Source organism: Dipodomys spectabilis, unplaced genomic scaffold, assembly GCF_019054845.1.
Source record: "Dipodomys spectabilis isolate Male_0828 unplaced genomic scaffold, ASM1905484v1 ptg000145l, whole genome shotgun sequence".
Classification (NCBI taxonomy): Eukaryota; Metazoa; Chordata; class Mammalia; order Rodentia; family Heteromyidae; genus Dipodomys; species Dipodomys spectabilis.
This window is the reverse complement of record NW_024870822.1, coordinates 15,332,501-15,346,913: the sequence shown is the minus strand read 5'-3', so window position 1 is coordinate 15,346,913 and position 14,413 is coordinate 15,332,501. Positions and strand designations below refer to the sequence as shown.

General features: G+C 43.5%; 1 protein-coding gene across 1 annotated transcript in view; it reads left to right on the top strand.

The window, feature by feature from the left end:
• The first annotated feature begins 2,501 nt into the window (after positions 1-2,501).
• The window catches only part of Nav2 (neuron navigator 2), a 90,129-nt gene continuing 78,217 nt past the window's right edge, over positions 2,502-14,413 (top strand). The window contains exons 1-2 of the mRNA XM_042691394.1: positions 2,502-2,801; positions 14,402-14,413. The exon at positions 14,402-14,413 is cut by the window's right edge and continues 127 nt beyond it. Of these exons, the coding sequence (XP_042547328.1) occupies positions 2,776-2,801; positions 14,402-14,413 (38 nt within the window). The 5' untranslated portion in view covers positions 2,502-2,775. The remainder of the gene's footprint in view (positions 2,802-14,401) is intronic.

The following is a 14,413-nucleotide window of genomic DNA, read 5'->3' as shown; positions in this document are numbered from 1 at the left end:
AAAAAAGTATTTTGTCTTATGACAAATGTGTCTTGTGCATAAACAGAGTGATCTATTCAGTGTTTCAGCCAATTTACATGAACATTTATGAAAAAGAAGGAATTCCACTCATTAAGATTCCAGTATAAAGTTTAAAACCCAAGCTACCCCATGACCTTCTGGGCTCCACCTTCCCTATAACATTGCCCTCTGGCCTGACACCTTCCAGGTCTTTCCTCGGTTCCCAGGCTGTTGAATCCATGCATTTTTGGACTGAATATATAGATTGTATCCTGTGTTTGAGCCTTTGACTGAGGATTGAGGTTTGAAGCCAGCCCAAGCAGAAAAGTTGGAGAGATTCTGTCTCCCATTAACCCACAAAGATGCTAAACTAAAGGTGTAGCTCAAGTGGGTAATGTGCAGCCACAAACAAAAAAGGCTGAGCAAGAGAGTGAGGCCCTGAGTTTAAGCCTCAGTATGGGCAACAAACAAAGCTCTTGGAAGGCCTTCCCTAGCAGCGCCTCCAGACATATCATCTCCTCTTCTTTACATTATTTATTCTGACATTATACAATTCACATTTGTCTCATTTACTTCATAGCTCTACCACTAAAATATAAAGTCTATTAGTACCTGATGTATTTATTTAGCTAACTGTTATATCCTCAGCACTTAGAACAGTGCTTGCCAGGTAACAAGTGCTTTGTAAATGTCCACTAGTTGAATGAATGAATGAATGATGCAATTAAATTAATAGACCCTAGTTTTCTTAATAGTGAATCGGGATTTGTACCTGTTATTTTTGCTTAAAGAACAAGTGTAGGAAACTTGGAAATTGTGTGTGTGTGCATGTGTGTATGTTTGTACATACATATCTGCATGTGCCTAGTCATCATCTTATTCCTAAATTATCTGTTAGTTAATGTTGCAGAGATAAATTTACCCAGGGCCCTGGCAGTGAGACATAAATGTTTAACTTTGGTAGGGTCTCCTTCAACATTATAGTCTCAGCTGTTAGATGTATTAGTTTTTTTCATTCACCTGAGAAACTCCTTTTCTCTTTGAACCAACCTTTATTCCCTCCATCTTGGGTGGGGGAGGAGTGGCTCTCCATTCCCCTTTGAAAAGCTTGTTTGCTAAGCAAATGCTGACCACACATGCACTTGCAGCCTGTTTCTGCTTCCAGTCCTCACCCTTCTCAGGGCCACAGTCCTCTCACGCCCACCCCACTGAAGGCCAGGCAAAGGGTGGGAAGGGCAGGGGGTTTGGGGGAGGAGGGGCAGAGAGCCTTATACAGGGCTACAACAGCCAACTGGTAAGGAGAGGGAGTAGGAGTTATAGAGTATGTTCATCCTTCATTTTGAAATAAAAGCTATGGCTGTAACATAATTTTATTTTGAATTATTCTGTAGTGACACAGTTGTTTATTGTTCCCAGAATCTCTGTACATCATACCTTTTGAACACTTTGGTTACAGGTTTTAGTAGAGATTATCCCAGGGGAACCCCTTCCCAGCCCAGAAGCTGCTTCTTCTAGTCTCCCCTTCCAGCCTCTGTACCATGATGCTTAATATAGCCATGTATATAGGCAGATTCATTTTCTTTTGAAATAAGCATGAGAAATTAGAGCAGATTTTCTTTTTTTTTTTTTTAAGAAATATTTTATTGTAAGCCGGGCGCTGGTGGCTCACGCCTGTAAACCTAGCTACTCAGGAGGCTGAGATCTGAGGATCGCGGTTCAAAGTCAGCCTGGGCAGGAAAGACCCTGAGACTCCTATCTCCAATAAACCACCAGAAAACCGGAAGTGGCGCTGTAGCTCAAGTGGTAGAGCGCTCGCCTTGAGCTGAAGAGCTGAGGGACAGCGCCCAGGCCCAGAGTTCAAGCCCCACGACCGACAAAAAAAAAAAAAAAGAAATATTTTATTGTAAAAGTGATGCACAGAGGGGTTACCGTTACATAAGTAAGGTTATGGGTAATTTCTTGTCAGTGTTACCCCCACCCTTGTTTTCTCCCACTTTCCCTCCCCTCAACTCCTGTCCCATTCCCCCCCCCCCCCAGTTGTAAAGTTCATTTCCAAGGTAGTGGCTTATGAGTATTGCTGTTGTAATGCAGATTTTCATTGGCACTGAATCCACACTGAAATCACCGGAAATAATGTATATCCTAGTTAAGAGTGTAAACAGGTATCATTTCCCTTTATATTGAGTTATAAGTTCTCTCTGTAGGCTTATCATTTTAATCAAATGCTTTCCACTTAGATGTCAGTGGAATGAGCTAAGGAATGTTAAGGTCAATGAGTGGTGGTGTCATTAAAAGTAACACATAGGGCCAGAAAGACTTTCTTCAGTGTTTCTCACCCCCCTCCACCCCCCAGCACAGTACATGGGGAATTAAAATTTTTCCCTCACACTTGTGTATTCTTCATTTTGACCCGCTGTGATTTGGGAACACGGTGCAGGGCCCTTCTACTCGGTCCTTTACGGTACTGCTCTTGGAGTTCGCTGTTAGGCTCGGCTTTGCTGAAACTTTTCACAGCTGACTTGATCTAGCACTCTCCGCGCTGACCTCTCAGTCCTTCAGCACTTCAAAGGTTAATTTTGTTGGCAGATCGAATTTCTTTGCTGGGCTGGGGAAGGGTGAGCCTCTGCTAGCTGGTTCTTCTGTAGCCGAGTTGCTGGGTGCCCGGGACTCCCTGGCCCGGCGTGTGCTGGCTCCGCCGCAGGAGGAGTCGCCGTCCCCAGAGGCTCATTCAGCTCCTTTGTCCGCTGTGTGCTCCCGGGACCGCAATGTAGTGCCATGCTCTGGCCTAGGAACCTGACCAGGTAGGACGATTTCCCCAACTTCCCCGGGCCTGAGGCAGATGGGGTCTCTTACTGCCTTGCTGCCCTGCGACTGGTATTAAAAACCTGTAGCCGGGCAGCCAGTGGGGCAGCTGCCCCCCCCCCACCCCCAAATCGCTGTGGACTGGTGGAGAGAGGGGAAGAAGATTCAGTACCCTTGTCTCCCTCCTACCTGCCCCCCCCATCCACCCTTGATGGTTTAGAGGTAGTCGGGCATTTTCCAAATGTACTTGATCCACCTTGTATTTTCCAGCCCATCTTATCAAATTAAGGTGCTGAGTCTAAAATAAAAAACATCAACCAACAACTAAAAACTGAGAGGGGGGGGGCGGTAAGAGTGGGGTGGTGGAGGAGGGGAGATGTTTCAGCTTGGGGTGTGTGTGTGGGGGGGGGGGGGGTGAACTGGAAAAAGCCAGTGTGGCCCCAGGCAAGGTCTGCTAGTGACTCCAAAGGCCCTGATTAAAATGACTTACAGTTGGAGGTTTTGTTTGGAATCTGAGGAGCCTAGTGAGCCTGTGGTTGTGTTTACTAATACAGCAAATTACTGGGTGAGGGTTCCTCCCTCACCCCTGAAATTAGACTCCTGGAGAAACGGCCTAGGATGTTTTAAGTATAAAGACTTTTTTCTTGCTTTGTTAGAACCTTCATAGCATTTGTGTTTTAAAACTAGTCAACCAGAGAAGAAAATAATGTTCATTGCCACCTACCACGTGTGTCTTACCTTCAGCTTTAGTTGCAAAACTTGCACAATTGATGTTTGAGATGAAACAATGGGAACAAAAAGAAGTCAAGTACCCTTGCAAAGTCACAAAGCTAGTACGAGGCAAAGCTGAGATTTGAACCTGGTTCACCCCACCATCCTGTCCTCCAAGATGAGCGTGGTAGTTTCATTTGCAAGTTTACCTCCAGGTTAAGCTGGAGAAAGGGTACATCTGGTTGTAGAGGATTCACAAAGTACACATAATGTTTGCAGGTATCCTACCTGGTCTACTCAGGTTTTATTTCCAGGAAGGCTGAGCACCCTTTGTTAAGATGCGGCCTGGCTTTGGCAGTAGGACTTTGCTGGAATCCTTGAGACCTGCTGATGGGTCTGATTAGACTTGGTTTATAAGGGTTGCTTCCCAAATGGAAGTCAAATCTGAGAAGTCTAATGACCTTGTAGCTGGTCTTGACTGCTAGGGCTGTGTCTGTCAAGTAGCTGAATTTACTGAGTCCTGGAGGGAGAAGATGTACACTGGTATGCTAATGCTGACCTAGGCTATTGGCACCAGCTGTTCACATGTGTACCTAATTGGATTGTGCTTGCCTTGGACTGTGAGGTGTTTTTGAAGGGTGGTTTCTTGACCTGAGTTCCCAGTGCTTAACCTTTGAATAGTTTAAGGGAAAGTCCTTGGCTATCTCAGGATTACTGTTCTTTTATGCATTTGGTTTCTGGGGTCCCTAAGATGTACAGCGTGTGTGTGTGTGTGTGTGTGCGTGTGTGTGTGTGTGTGTGTGTGTGTGTGTGTGTGTGTGTGTGTGTGTGTACTGAGGGTGGGAAAGCTTATGCATTTGGCTTCTGGGGTCCCTAAGATGTACAGTGTGTGTGTGTGTGTGTGTGTGTGTGTGTGTGTTGAGGGTGGGAAAGCTTACAAAGGTGTTAGGACTCTATAGTCCATCGACCTACCTAGACTTAAGGCATCTAGGCAATGGCATCTCTGGGATTCATCCCTCACCCCCTTAAAAAAAAATCACTTAAGTATGTTTTAAAATAACTTGATTGTATGAAGGTGTCCTGAGCTTGTTTTGCAAGTGGGAGTTCTGAGTTCTTATATGACTTAATCTGTGTAAAAGCTTCTTTACTCTTCATTACATTGAGTTGGTATTAGGAACGTCTGAGTTTCAGAATCAGGCAGATCTGGATTCAAATCAAGCTTCATTTATTAGCTCAGGTATCTCAGGCAGGTTACCCCATAATTTATACATCTATAAAAAGGGTACATTAAGAGCTTGTGCCTGATAAGGTGATGGAGGGAGAGAGAGAGAGGCATCTGTGTGAGAATGTATATAAAGGGCTTATCTTAGTGCCTGGAACCCATCATTAAAACTCTTCATCGTGTGTTAGTATTCACTGTTGTTTCCATCAGTTATAATAGGCTGAAATCTGTGGAAGTTTAAGAGAAACTGAAAATTAGGATGGGTTTGCTGAGATCCTTGGCAAAAACTGGCCGGCATTGGCCCCAGCTTGAGCAGCCTTCTCTGGAGGAGCCTCTGAGGAGAGAAGGCTTTGTGTAGCTGAGGTCAGCAGACACGCTGGTGCCTATTGTAACAATGAAGGTCTAAGGCATCAGGACCAAAGCACTGGGATTTCTAACCAGATCAAGCCCCTGAAAACCAAAGGGGAGAATTTCACGCTCACTCAGGGGACCACCTACTTGTTCAAGGAATGAGTTACTAAAATGGGACAAAGGTGCTGTGGGGTGAAACTCAAGCCTGAGGCCGTCTGATCACTGCCAAATCCCCTTGGAGCTCCCAGTATGGGGTTCAGGTTTCCCTCTCTCCATCCCAAATGATTGGCCTTGCACCTGGCACCATCTATAGAACTGCCTTTCCCCTGAGACACTGACCATTTTATAGCAAGAGAAGGAAGTGCATTCTTGCATTAGGCTTTCTCGTCATTTTTATAATGTAGGTCTGAAGCTCCCTCCTGCAGTCTTGGCAGGTTCCCTGCATCTGGGCTGCTGCTGACATGCACTGGATCTCCCTGATATGCCTCAAGCTTGGTATACACATGTCTGCTTTGTTCCTGCAAAAGGCTTATGAGAAATGGGTATTATTAACACACAGGAGGAAAACTAGGTCTCTTGGAAGGGAAGAGGCTCTGACAAGGTAAATAGAGAGCCTGGATTCAAACACAGAATCTATTTTACTGTATTTGGCATTTTGGGTTGCCTGCACCCCTGCTGGCACACTATTAGATGATGAAACTAACTTGGAGACTTTGGTGCCTAAAGTCTGCATGCATTTGCATGAATTCACATTCATGTTCGAATTTTTTTGCATGGGAACTGCCATTCATATGTGATGGTTCCAGTGGAGGAACCTAGAGAGAGGTAACCTGCCATATGTGTGTGTAATTTATCTTTTTGTTTTTTGTTGTTTTTCTTTGTATTGCATGGGCCTTTTCTCCCCCCCCCCCTTCTTTCCTTTCTCCCTCCCTTCCTCCCTCCCTCCCTTCCTTCTTTCTTTCCTTCCATACTTCCATCAGTGCCAGGGATTGTAGGGTCTCTGCCATGCTAAGCAAGTAGTCTACCTCTGAGCTACATCCCCAGCCCACTTGTATTTTTAAATTCAAGTAACTATGTCTTTTTTGATGTGGAAAGTTTTGAAGTCCTTCTAATATACTGGATAGTGTCTAAATTAAACAAGCAAGGTGATTGGATCTGCTTCTACATTTCTTCTTTTTACGCTGAGCCTATTTTCTCAAACTCTAAATTTCTTCTTTAATCTGAGTATAGCTTTAGTATTATCTCATGATATCTGCGAGGAAGCATACTAAATAACAACTGTGTTAGCCATAAAGGTAGCAGGCTACATCGGTTATTGTTTATATCAAAGAGTTATGAGGATTAAATTAAACAATATATGTAGTGAAATTAGCATAATGTCTTTCAGGACTTCCCATTTCAATTAAAGATGGGTATTATCATTCCCCTTTCTGGCTAAGAAAGAAAGGACTCTACAGGGGTCCTACCACCACCACCCCCTCCCTTTTTAAGGTAGAGTTCCTTTATACATTCCAGCTGCAGTTAAAGGAGAAGATGCTCTGAGCAAGTCATCTGGGGGAGAAATAGTTAACATACCTGTTTGATGGAAATGCTGGTAGCCAAACCTTCCTTTTTCTCTGGGGGAGGGGAGGGAGGAAGGGGGGAGTGGATCCTAAGCCTGTGTCTGGTTTGCTCACTCATCCACACTAGTTCTGCTTGGGCCCTGAGGTTTCACGGGAAACAATTGCCTTGTTGAACAATAGCCAGAAAACAAGTTCCACCAGTCTGAGCTTTTTTTTTGCAACTGAATGCAGCTGTCTGGCTGGGGGCATGGGGCTGGGTAAATGGGCTTGGCTGTGATTTGGTAGCAGAACTGGAAAATCGAGCAGGTAAGGCCTGGCACAGCTGGTGGTGTCTCCCAGAGGTAGGTTAGCCATTTGAAGAGAAGTAGAAAGAGGGCAGTGGTGGTTCCGCCTGTTTTGGAGGACTCCAGAGGCCCCTTGGAAGCAGGAGTATGGGATTCTTTGGAGGAGGGTGAGGATCCTTACTTTCAGGACATTCCTTTTCAGAATGGTAGTTACAATACTCCTCTGCTGACCAGATTCAGGTTTAATTAGCAGGCAGAGAAAAACTAATAGATTCTGCCAACCTATTTCTTTTTACAGAGTCATTTAGCTTGTCTTTTCCTTGAATAAACAACAATAACTCAATAACTTCTTTTGCCATGGGCCAGGGCATGCAAATCCTTGTCGAAAATTGGTTTAATTAGACCTCTTTTGCTTCTTGAGAGATGAAATTGTAAACATAATATCACATTAATTCAGGACTATACAGATTTCTGCTACGTTTAACTACCCTGTTCCACCTCATGAGCTCAGTATTTAACCTTCATTCAAGTTTTAAGTGGTTTCTCCCAGGGTCTTGAGGAAGTCAGGTTTGCCTTTTTGGTTCTGTAGAATGCTTGCTCCCTAGAAATTGGGGCAAAGCAAGAAGTGTGCAAAGCTAAAATAATTTATGACTCTTTTACCTATGTTTTTCACAGCAGATAGTTTGGATTTGAGCTGTTAAAATTGTGCTTTAAGCCCAAAGTGGCATTTGAATTCCTAACACAGTGATGTCAGCATCTCTTATAAGACTCTGAAACTGGATCTCCTGATTTAATGGCCCCTTCCAGTTTTGAATGGATTTTCCTGTGACTTTTGTGGACCCTTTCCCTTCACATCTGTATTTCTCCCAGAGGTAGTAGATGAACAGTTGAGGCTTTTAGAACATCTCAGTTCAGGTTAAAATTCTAGGTTCTAGCCAAAATGAAGTCTCTTCTTTGATATGCTTGGCTGCTGACTGCAGATGAAAGTTCTTTTGTAATCCCAGAGATTTTGAAGCTGATTTATGTACACTGTATCTCTATGCTACTAAATGTATTGTCTTTCAGATGAGCCAAAAGTGTGGTGAAATCATCGTCTCTTGCTTTAAACTCTATCCTTCTGATATTCCCTGGGTCCTAAGCGTCTGTTTCATCCAGGGAAAAACAAATGTGGAATAATTCATGTTATATGCCTTAGTTCTGTGCTTGGTATATCTTGTGATATTATAAATCACTATAAATGCTAGGGAAGACTACATCCTTTTAGTAGATAAGGAGTGTGATCTGGTGAAAACTTTATTTGATTCAGTGCCAGGGTTTACAAACCCAAATTGTAGGACCATGCAAGTAGCAGATAGCAATGGAAAAGCATGTGTCAAACAGGAGAGCAAACCTCTTTCTGAAAAGGGCATTTCCTACTTAGGGCTAGCTAATTGTCTCATATCTATATCAACAGATATAGATATGATATTGCTAATTCAAATATGTCAAAGATACTCTGTAAGCTCTTAAAGATGCCAATCTGAGCAATGAGGAAACCCAGAGACTATGTAACTGAGTTACCAGTGTTGTGTATGAAGGGAAGCTTCAGCAGGACCTTCAGTGTGCATATCTGCCTTTGTTGCAGCTTTTATCTGAGCTTGAACTCATAGCTAGAAAGGAACCTTTGGATGACTTTGTCAATCTCCATTCCTCTAGAAGAGCCCAGGGCCTGGGAGAGACTGATTTTTCTGAATTTAAATGGTACAGGACATTATTCTGGGGAAGCAGGGGTGGCATCTTCAGGCTCCTGGCCTTTGCCATGCCCATGCTGGGAGGAGAGAAAAATCCTGGCACCAAACACTGGTGGTCCTGGCTTTGAGTGTTGCCAGATGGTTTGCCTATGCTGGGACTTGGTGGCTGTTAGCTGTTAGGTTTTTAAAAAGAGGTAGCTGAGTAAGAACAGCATCAGCACGCACGTGGTATTCAGGTAAGGGGTAGGTTTATTCAGTAGACCTGCTGGGACCAGGCAAAGTTGGCACTCCACAGGGCTGGGAAAGGCCAAGGAAAGAGAGAGAGCTAGGAAAGAGAGAGAAAAGAGATTGTGAAGAGCTAGACAAGAGCAGAGAGAGAGGTAGCCGAGTAAGAACAGCACTACACACGTGGTATTCAGGTAAGGGGTAGGTTTATTCGGTAGACCTGCTGGAACCAGGCAAGGTTGGCACTCCATGCGGCTGGCCAAGGAAAAGGAAAGTCTGGCCCCGGTTTAGGCCTTATATAGGGTAGGGGGCGGGGAAGGGTGTGTCCAGGTAAAGGGAAGTGGGATCAGGTGGGAGAAAGGTGTGGCCACATCAGATTAAGAGGTGACCTCAGCGGATGCGGTTGTGACCTCTTCCAGGTGTCCCAGTTGCCTAGGTAATGCAGGTACTGGGCGAGGTCTGTTCGCCGTCCAGGAATGGACCTTACATTAGCTATAGGAGAACTATGAAGCTATAGGAGAAATATAGAAAAATGCTCTCTAAAACCAGTGTAATTTCCACTTGATACTTTTTGCTCATCTCCCTATTTTATATTCCATTTGTACCAATTGTGTTCTTGTCTGTCCCATCTGCTGGACTTACAGCTACCCTAAGGGACAACTGAGTCATCTCTGCTACTGGACTGCCTTTCACAGTGCATGGCACCTATCTACTGGATAGAATAAATCAATGATGTCAAAATCTCTTGGCTCAGAATTCAAAAATGTTGAGTTTACAAGTTCAAATTGGATGGAATTCCTCCCACCAAACTATTTTGGCAAAATAAATAAATGAAGATGATTTTTAAGTCTGATTACTTAGAACTACAGTTATATCTATCCAACATAACCAGTATTGGACATTTCATGCAGAAAGAAAGGGCCTTGGTATGCTTTCTTTTTCACCTTCTCACTTGTGTGTGTGTATACACATACACAAATATACATATATGTATGTATATATGCAATGGTGCTTTCATATTGATTCGATGAATCCATGGGCACATCTTCCCATTTTTGTAGATGTCTCAGTTAATAGATTGTTCAGGCATATATATGTTGTTAATTTAAAAAAGAGAGAGAGAGAAAGGAAGACAGAAAGACAAGGAAAAAGATGGGGAAAAAAAGATGGGAGAACCAGCCAAACCCTATGTCACATTTTAGTTTCTGAGAAGTGGCCCTGAGGTGATTCTCTTTATTCTGGATATTGTCTCCACTCAAAAACTGTTGTTGTTGTTGTTGGGGGCTTGAACTCAGAGCCTGGTTGCTGTTCTTGAGCTCTTTTGCTCAAGGCTAGCGCTTTACCACTTTGAGCCACAGTGCTACTTCTGATTTTCTGCTAGTTAATCGGAGGTAAGAGTCTCATGGACTTTCCTGACTGGGCTGGCTTACTGTGATCCTCAGATCTAAGCCTTCTGAATAGCTAGGATTACAGGTGTGAGCCACCAGTGCCTGCTTCAATTTTTGTTGTTGTTGTTGGTAGTGGTGGTCATGGGGCTTGAATTCAGGCCCCTGAGCTTTTTTCCTTAAGGCTAGTTACTATTTTGAGTAACAGCTCCACTTCTGGTTGGTGGTTAATTGGAAATAAGACCTTCACACACTTTCCTGCTGAGGCTGGCTTCAAACTGTGATCCTTATATGTCAGCCTCCTGAGTAGCTAGGATTACAGGCATGAGCCACCCGTGTTGAGCTAGAAATCAATATAAAAAATGAAATCATAAGGGCTTTATGATATCCTCTAATCTGTGTTATGTAAACACACAGATTACTGATCACAAAGCTATAACTTAATGCATTTATATTTTGACTAACTTTTTAATCAGTCATTTTTTTAAACTGTATAAAATATAAAAATCATCTCTAAGCATAGGACTTTCAGCAGACTTTGGATTTTTGTATGGTTTTCCTCAGTCATATTTAAAGCTAGGACTGAGGGATGATCAAATCATATTTGAATGGCTACTCCTGAGCCACAGTGGAAGACACTGTTCCTTTCAGTTGTGTTATTGGGTCTCCATGGCCTCTTCACTGGAATTCTGTCTCACTACCACATAGCCTCTATGTTTCTTTAAAGTTTTAGCTTCAGTCACTTTTTATAACTTCTTTCAACATTAATTACCTGATTTGGGTATATGGATTGTTATACCTGTCTCAGGTTGTACCTAATTCCCTTTCACACTTGACTGGTTCAACTTCTATTCATACTGCTTAAGTGAATTCTGCATGCTTTCCACATTTTTCATGTCTGAATCTCAGCCACATGTCTGGAGTTATTTTCCAAACAAATTACAATTCCCTATTAACAAGTGTGTGCACACCAAATAACAAAAATCTAACTAGGTTTTTTGTTTTGAGCAAATGAAAGGACTTTATTACTTCTCACAACCCCCAGGTGTTTCTGGCTCTACATATGGCTGATACAGAACCTCCAGAGATCTTAAAGAGACACTTTTATCTCTCTCAACTCTGCCTTCTCCCTCTCTACTACTTTGCTTTCAGCCCCAGTGAGATTGAGGTAGCCATCATCAGTTCTAGGTGTCACATGCATGTTTAAGTTTTTGTCATTCTTCTCAGTATATTTCTGTGATCCTACAAATGTGGGGAGCAAAGTTAGAGGTTCGGTACCGGACATGATGTTTATGCGCAATGTGAATCTCTGGGACAGGAGAGGAGAGGTACCATCCCCACCGCCCATGTTAGAGCAACATCGTTTTCATAGATCATCTATATGGAACTAGTTTTCCTTAGACTTCATCTTAGAACTCAGATCCTGACTGTTTGTACCCTCAATTTTGACAAAGGGCAAGTGGGAAACTAAGCAAATCTTACATTCAAATAAACTTATCTAAAGTAAGGTGAAGAGACGTTTTGCTTTCTGGCATGTAGACAGCTCTGGGGAATAATGAGATCACTCTTACACAACATGGGGTTCCCAGTATCACTGTTCGTTTATGTTTATCAATTTTTTTCTTTTGCCAGTCCTGGGGCTTGAACTCAGGTCCTGGGCACTTTCTCTGAGTTTCATTTACTCAAGGCTAGCACTCTACCACTTGAGCTACAGCACCACTTCCAGCTTTTTTTGTGTATGTGAGGAATCAAACCCAGCGCTCCATGCATGCTAAGCAAGCACTCTACGATTAAGCCACATTCCCAAGAGTTATTTTTCCCCCCATCTCTTTTCTATAGGTTCCATCATGCAACCCCTTCTTCCAGGCCAGCGCAACTACAGGGACTTTCAAGATAAACCTCCCAATCCTTTGTATTGATAGGGAAAAGATCTATGTGTGTCAGTGCACCTGATTCTCTGGAAAGGAATAATACCTTGATATGAAATGGCCACACGGAAGAATGGGTACAACTTCAAAACACATACGAGAATCTATTATTAACTTCTTCTTCCCTGCCATGCACGTTCCCTCCTCTTTCCCTAAGTCCTCTTTCTTCTGCATCAGACTATAAGACATTTTAGATACACTAAAATTCCTAACTCAAAAAAGCAAATGCAATTAGAGACTCATGGGATTTTTCTTTCAATACTGAAAGGAAATTCAAGACCTCTTCCATTTGTGACACATGCTTTTCCCAACAGAGCCTCATATGGTTGCCAACTTCGGTGAAACTGAGGCATAGAAGTTGTGACCTGTCAAAGAATTAAGTGGTAAGGGTTCAGAATTTATGTCTGGGAGCAGTTTACCTGACAAGTTTTGCCCATCTCTCTTCCACATCTGAATTCAATCAGGAGATATTTAGTAAGCGTATGCTGTGGCTCTGGAGTTAGAGAGGAAAGTATGCACAAAATAAGCTTGGCCTTCCTGTGGCATTGTTTTGCTGCTTCTCACAGCCTTAGTTTTCTTATCATAGGTGAGGGGAACAGCCACCTGTAGAAGTGGTTCCAAGGGTTGGTGAGAGTCTATACAAATGCTTACTGGCTAGTTTGTCACATTGTTGCTGAAGGATACAGACTAGAGAAAACACATGTTATGAAAGTAGACAAATTCCACCTTTCAGAAGTAGAATAATATGAGGTTTGCTAAGGTCATAGAGCTGTGTGTCCCTTGGCACCCTGTGGATTTATCCCCCTATTGAGCCTTTGCTCTTCCTGTTTTGTCTTCCTTACTTGGGATTCATTGTTATATGTTTTTCCTGCATTTCTGAAGGATCCCCCAGATTGGCTTTTGGGAGCCGAATGAGAGTGAAATGCAGGGGGATGAAAGAGGTTTTCTTCCTTTCTGATCAGCAGTTTAGGATGTAGAGGCTAGTGTTAAGGAGAGAGAGAGAGAGAGAGAGAGAGAGAGAGAGAGAGAGAGAGGGGGAGAGAGAGAGAGGAGAGAGAGGAGAGAGAGGAGAGAGAGGAGAGAGAGAGAGGGGAGAGAGAGAGAGGGGAGAGAGAGAGAGGGGAGAGAGAGAGAGGGGAGAGAGAGAGAGGGGAGAGAGAGAGAGGGGAGAGAGAGAGAGGGGAGAGAGAGAGAGGGGGAGAGAGAGAGAGGGGAGAGAGAGAGAGGAGAGAGAGAGAGAGGAGAGAGAGAGAGAGTGTTCCTGACTTTGGAAATCTCAGCCACCCAGCAATACAAACCTTAAAAAGGAGAATCGTTCTGAAGGAACAGAAGCCAATTGCACAGGGAGAGGTTCATGAGACAGAACTTAAGAGGAATATCAGAAGGCTAGGGTCACTTTAAGAGTTTGGCTATTAAGTCCTAGAGACAGCTGGAGGTATAAACAGTGGAGTAAGTGGGTGGTCTGATCATGCTATAGAAGATCATTTAGGTTGCTGAAGAGAGAATGTATTGTTAGTAGGAGAAGCAGAACAGAGACTACCTGGCCTGTGTAGTCATATAAGTAGAAACAAGGGTACCTTGCACTACAGGGTGACAGGAGGTGGCATTGGGGTCTGGAGAGATGTGACAGTAAGGAATTATTGCTAGGAGATTTGGCTTGAACATCTGAGGGGTAATACAGAACAGCGGGTTTCTGCTGACTATTAACACTTTCTTTCCCTTGGCTCTTCGTTCTAGGGTGGAGTCCAGAGAATTCACACAGCAGCTCCTCTGCCCCTCTCTTATACCAGGGTAGTGCAATGTTGGATCTTTTCCTGTATGCTTGCAGTGTTAAATCCTGACTCACTGTTCCTGCACTGCCACTAGGCCTGGGGAAAAGTAATTGGCTTTTATAAAGTTCCTGAGGTGAAAGAGAGGATGGAGCAGGACATGGGTAGTGCCTGTAGCCTCCACTGCATATGAAAAATATCCTCTTTGGGAGGAAGGTACATCTCGGCCACTTCACCAGGGTGCCAGTTCAAAAATAGTAAGGCTAGAAGATGCCCTTGGAAATGAGTCATATCCCAGTCATATCTCAGTTCTGTCTGAGACATTATGACATAGGCTGGGCCTTTTCCAGGAAGGTACACATTTGTCTATATTGCCAAACTGAGCTAGAAGGGTATAAGGCTTTGGTGCTCAGGATGTGTTTGTCTTTTCAGCTGGGATGACAG